Source organism: Atta colombica, unplaced genomic scaffold (assembly GCF_001594045.1).
Source record: "Atta colombica isolate Treedump-2 unplaced genomic scaffold, Acol1.0 scaffold155, whole genome shotgun sequence".
NCBI lineage: Eukaryota > Metazoa > Arthropoda > Insecta > Hymenoptera > Formicidae > Atta > Atta colombica.
The window spans coordinates 2,996,311-3,002,713 of NW_017259245.1; the positions used below are offsets into that span (position 1 = coordinate 2,996,311).

Here is a 6,403-nt window from a genome sequence, read left to right on the forward strand (position 1 = left end):
TATATATATTTTGGACACGTTATACATAAAATTTCACGCGAATGATGCGACCCAAAGACGACATTCAATACTTGCGCTTTCAGTATGATATCGATTCGTCCGAATAGATCACGGTTTGTCGTTGGTAGAGGATGATAAAAAAGAAGCCCTGCAGGTATACGAGATGGAAGAAGCAAGGGATGATTTCAGGTAAGGGCGGTTTTACTGCAAAGGAGTCCTGCACGCTCTTCGTGGGCAAAAGCGAGAGAAAAAGTGGAAAGGAGTGGAGAAGAGAGAGAGAACTTACCGGTTCAAAAACCGACAAACGAGGGACGGGAATATCTTGAAAGATGCATTCAAGTTAAACGCGGCAAACGAAATCGTCCTCGTGAAAAAGAGAAGTGGAACGGGACGGTGGATAAAGAAAGATGAGGGATGGGAGAAAAGTGAAAGATGAGGATAAGGGAAGATACACACGCACGCACGCACGCACGCACGCGCACACACACGCACGCATATAGAATGTGACGAGAGATCCGAAAGTTATGTCTATCAAGATTAGAGGTAAACTCGAGCTTTGAAGGACAATCAAATTTCTTCTATATTTGCGATTTGTTGAGGTCTTTGAACTATTATTAGTATACTCTTATATATTGTTGTCTCGGATTTGTTACATTTAATAATTCTTGTTTGAAGAATATTATAATCTTCAATATAAAAAATTGAAACAATTTTTTTATGATATTTCATTTTTATTAAATGTTGAGCTTTTATACAATGTACATATCCAACCGAAAAAGGTATTCCCCGATGATCGGATCGAGCGACTTGAAAACGTTGTTGAAGGACGAGGGGCGGGGTGGAATCGAGGGAAAAACGGTAGAAGAGAGACCGACACTCACGCACACATGTATGTGCATTAACGTACCGTGAAAGAAATCACGATACAAAAGCGTCGCTCCTCGAATGTATACGCGGTGCCCCTCTGAATGGAGTCTGCGATTTGAATGGTTTCAGCGAGGGTTCGTGCGCGCCATTGTACGGGGGCAAGGTCACAAATTTACTCGGAAATTTCTTTAAGCTTCCCGGTAACATAGCGAGATATTCCCCCGTGAACGGAATACGTTTGTCAGCTGGTGAGGGTGGCAAACACACAAAAAAATATTTTTTGAGAAATCGCGATCGAATATCATTGTGTCAATGACATTTGTTACACACACAAAAAAATCAATTATTAATTTCTTAGATTAATTGTTTTAAAGAAGACAAACGTTATCTTAAAAATTTTATCTAAAAACAGCTTATTCGGAAAACTAAAAGTGAAGATGATAAAAAACATACTAATTAAAAATTATAATAAAATTGTATGTTTGATATACAACATCACAAGATTCACAATCAACTGAGACACAAAGATTTTTTTAGTAAGATGACATAAAACTGATTCACAATTATGACACGCGACGCAACTCTTTGAGGCCACAAGACCTTGCAACGTGAATGACCCAAAGTTACAACTACAAGAAAAAAACATCAGATCACGACACCAACCTTCAGAAGAACGTAGAACCTAGTGAACATCGGCATCCTCACTGACTTTGTTGCCACCAGGAGATGACATCTAGCAACTCTTCGTCCTCCGGGCTCATCGGTTCGTAATTGTCGTAACTGTCGGAATGTGTCGTGTAAAGAGTGCCAGGTGTGCTGTAACCTTGACTTCCGGCTGACGAAGTTTCGGAGACGAAGCTTGGCGTTGGTGAACTCGATGTCTCCGAGCATGTTGTCGGGACAAAAGTCGTCGGACTTGGATTCTGCCTAAGGTGTTGATGTCGGAGATCAGATCCATGTGGACTACTGTGATGGCGGATCTCCCCAGTGATGCTACCTCGTAGTCTTAATTCCGCCGAATGATTAGAATCGGAACTCACGCCATTTTCAGAGTTGGAGGATGTTGAAGAAGTGAGCGAAGATCCACTGGACTCTGAGCCACCGTCGTGTTCTTCCAGAAGACGTTGAAGACTCCTGATATATTCCACTGCCATCCTCAAGGTCTCCACTTTAGATAGTTTTTTACTACCGGCTCTGGATCCTCCATGAGTACCAGCAGTACTACTTCCTAATGCCTGTGCCACTGTCTGTGGTATATGCTGTCTCAAAGTAGCGAACCCGTTGTTCACCTGTTTTACCCTGTTACGCTCACGTGCGTTTCGTCTAGCCACTGAGGCAGGTTGATGTGGTACCGTGCCATAAGGTCCAGTTGCTTGACTGTAGATCTTGGATCGCTTGCAACCATGTTGTAGAGTACTGTTGTTGGTTGGCATACTGTTGGTGGAGACTATCACGTTGCCGCGATGGGTCTGCGCGCTTGAAGTAGCGTGAAGGCCGTGGTGGTGATGTTGTTGCTGCACACTTAGCATGATGGGTAAAACGCTCTCCTCCTTGGGCCCCACTAAGGTCATATACGGATCCGAATCCCCCCACTACCCGGGAGCAGGAATTGTAGCAGCGCGTGCCAGACGACCTTCGTGCGACGTACACTGCTCGACGTATCGAAGAGAAACTTCGTCGAGGAGAGGTCGATACTATTCGTTAACACCTCGTAGGAAGCGCGATTATAGAGGTAAGAAAAACAGAAAGCGTGTGTGATTTATTCGATCGAAAAGAAAAGCGTGGGAAGAAAAATTAAACTGCACCCTCGATGCTCTCGGTACGATTCTGGCTCCCGAAATGCCTAGCCAATGAGGGTTCGGGGCCTTATATACCCCGGGTCGGGCACGCGCCTATCCCCACGCGCACTCGATCTCGGGTCCTAAACCCCCGTCTTCTCCCCTTCCCCCGTTTTACCGGCCCGCAGCGCCTCATACCCCTGTGATTCCCCACTACTACGGTCCCAAAGGCCCTACGCTGCCCGAGATTCTCATCTTCGATCGTTCTTACTAGTACACCGCTACTATCCCGATCTGTTTACGAATTTACTTTTCAGAACACACCGTGTTATCAATATGATAGAACTTATCTTCGGCGTGTGCCGTCAAAGTAGTTGACAGATTGATAAGTAAATGCTAGGAAAAGATAAATTGAAAGATATAGCTTATAAATTCATGTTTTATTGCGTTTATGATTAGACAATTAACTCTCGTATATATATAAATATTAACTATAATATATTCTTTTATATCTCTTTTATCCAAGTTTCTCTTTATATGAAAATAAAATGTTAATATATCATGTGCAATAAAAACATGATTTAAAAATATATATCTTGCAAGAAATACAAGTACAATTTGTATTTTGATACAATTAAAATAATATTAGGAAAAGAAAGTATGAAAGATACAATAAGAGAAAGAACATTAAAAAATTTTACCGCATTTCATATCATTATTTAAAAATTTTTCAAGTTATCTACAAATAAGAATTAATTCGCAGACTGTGCAAAATCTATTTATGAAAAAATTAATTTTTCACTAAATAGTTCAAATAGTATTGTACGATAAGGCCCAATATTCATATATCAAATCCTGTTTCGCGATCCTCATGTGAGAGACACTGGCGCGCGCATACGAAGGGTCCACATCTCCACCGGTCTCGTGGTGTCTCGGGAATCGAAATTTGAACAGTTACCGGGAGAAAGAAAAGCTGGTCCGGAGGCCCAGGCAAGTTGACTGAGCGAGATGGCGAGAAAGCGAAGTGTAGAACACATGACGAAGACAGAAGCCGTAGAAGAAGAAGAAGAAGAAGAATGATGAGGAACAAGGAGTGGGAGGAGATGGAGAGGTCTGCGGCTGTAGCTGTGTAGAAGCTGTGCAGAAGACGAAGAGGTATCGGAGGAGGATAAGGGAGCCCGGTGGCACAGAACATACGAGTATCCGAGATGACTGCAACAGTGGGGAGAGTAGCGGCAGAAGAATATAGCGATGGGCACGACTGCGGCACGTGTCTTCATCTTATATAGCACAATTTAAAAAGTACATTGGAAAAAATTTAGAATTCTTTGACAATTTTAATAATAAATCTATCGTTAATTCATTATTGATTTGAAAATGTATATAAAAATAAGCTTCAATAATTTATCAGTAGGGAAAAGTCCATTTTCTTCACGAAACGTTAAGAACTGTGAAAGAGGTAACAGATGACGCATAGGGTGCAAATGTAAATAGTATTAAGAAAATTTCTTAATACTATTTTTGGCATATACTGATAACTTGTGAGTCTGAAAGAAATGGAACCAATGATATCGCGCTCACTGCCGTCACTAGTAAAGAAGACATGTACGACGACAAAGGGGAAGGGGAAGAGACGCGAGCCGTCCTCCCTTCCTCACATTCGTGGCGCGCGCCTACTCCCATCCACCGGCTCTCCCTTCCTCCAATCCTCCATTCGTCCGGTTTTATCCTCACCGAACGGAACGTGCGTCTGCATGCGTGCATGCATACGTGTACGAGGGCGCACGCGTTCTTGCTTGGGCCTCGTGCTTAAGGGCGTTTGTATGGGGGATGTGCGTGCGCGCGTGCGTGCGTGCGTGCGTGCGTGCGTGCGTGCGTGCGTGCGTGCGTGCGTGCGTGCGTGCGTGCGTGCATACACGCGTGAGGAGTCGCGTTTCTATACGTATACGCGTTTGCGTGTGCGTGCTCGCGCGTGGAACAGGTATACGCTCTCCTCATTTCTTCTTTTTTTTCTCCCTTTCGATTCTGGCAGTTCTTTCCATCTCTCTCTTCGTCGGTCTTTCTCCTTGTCGAAAAGGCGACGCGTGAGGGAGCGTTATAGGGCGGTAAGATTTTCGCTGGACATTCCTATGTGAATAAATAAACGTCAGGCGGACGCTCGACGGTTTAAATAGATAATAGATGCGCGCTTTGAAACTTTTGATAAGGAAACATATAGGAAAAGAAATAGCACGTCTCGAGAAGCATTGAAAATACGGATGTTTCAGAATGAGTAAACTGTTAACAAAAAGTTCACAAGATTTAATATGCAATGTAAATTTTACAACTTACTTTACTGTTAATATAAATTTCACATCTTACTCTGTATTTACTAAATTTGAATTAATTAATATCAAAGGTATAATATTCTTTCATTTCTTTCGTAACACCGATGATATAAATGGCATTAGCTTTATGTTAAATTATATGAATATTTGTATAAATATTTGTTACATATAATTGGCATAATAAATAATTGCTATGTATTTAACCTTTACAGGATAGAAAAGCCGCTATAATGGCACTAAAACTAGTGTCATATTTTGAGGCAAGAAAAATAATATAATGAAAAAAATCAATTATAACAAATTTTAAGGAAAAGCTGTAAAATTTAAAAAGTAGACTCCCATCCTCAGGTTAACTATATAATTCAATTATACATTCTTATTTAATTATTTGATTAATGAAACAGAAACTACAAATGTCATTTAATATGAAAAAGAGAAAGAAATTCGAAAGCACCACTAAGCGCGTGGCGATGTCAAAGAATTTGAATGATAGCATATGTAAAGAATGGGACGATGATTTTTTTATATGAAAAAAAGAGAGAAAGAGAAAACCAAAATAAATTCGTGATAGCCTTAAACCTCTGAATTAGAATTTATTCCGTAATTATATTCCTTGGAGCCTCTTTCTCGATTCTCTCTTACCAAACACTTCGCCGCTAATTACTGTGGAATTAATTACCGTGTCGAGTAGCGAGATGAACGATACCACGTTTGTGTTCTCCAAGTCAATCCTTGCAGTATGCGTCGACTCCAATGCAACAGCGATCCGAAACGCGCGTTGCAGGCGCCTCAGGCACGGCCTTAGATGTTAGATCGTTCGGATCATTGTCCCGCGCGATCATAGAGATTAGGGGGCTTTCTGATTGGTCGAATGAAGTATGGATCGTGGATGCACTATGCAGTTGTTACAATTTCTCTCAGCCCTTTTGTTCTCCATCATTTTCACGACGGAGGCGTTTAGAGCAGTTTAGTTCTATAATACGTTGTTGTAATAATAATGTCCTGATTTGTGTCGATTACACCTTACCATAAACAGTTTAACAAGTACCTAAGTATTATATATAAATGATAATAATAGTTGTAGTTTGTTCCTATTTAATATAGGAATTCTTTTATGTGGAATACTTTTTGCATGTCAGGTGTGTGTATATTCGTGTATATATATATTTTTCGAGGCAATATTTTTCGCAATAAGTTTATTACAGTTTTTTAAGATTAATTAGGGAAATTTGAGAGAATTATTAATATTTCAGATTGATTGCGTTGAAAGTCCGACGACCATATCGGTACACAATTACACATTTCTGAAATTAATTCATTTATATGAATATATATAATAGTTCAACATCTTAACATTCAGATCGTAGTGGCGCTTCGTAGTTAAAGTAATGTATTTAACATAAATCTTGTTTCCAATCTTATTGTATATGT

At 40.5% G+C, this 6,403-nt stretch overlaps 1 protein-coding gene across 1 annotated transcript in view; it reads right to left on the reverse strand.

Moving 5' to 3' along the window:
• LOC108685636 (achaete-scute complex protein T3-like) overlaps positions 1 to 2,552 on the reverse strand; it is a 2,889-nt gene extending 337 nt beyond the window's left edge. Inside the window, exon 1 of the mRNA XM_018190519.1 lies at positions 1,531 to 2,552. Within this exon, the coding sequence (XP_018046008.1) occupies positions 1,569 to 2,438 (870 nt within the window). The 5' untranslated portion in view covers positions 2,439 to 2,552 and the 3' untranslated portion in view covers positions 1,531 to 1,568. The remainder of the gene's footprint in view (positions 1 to 1,530) is intronic.
• Positions 2,553 to 6,403: the final 3,851 nt, after the last annotated feature.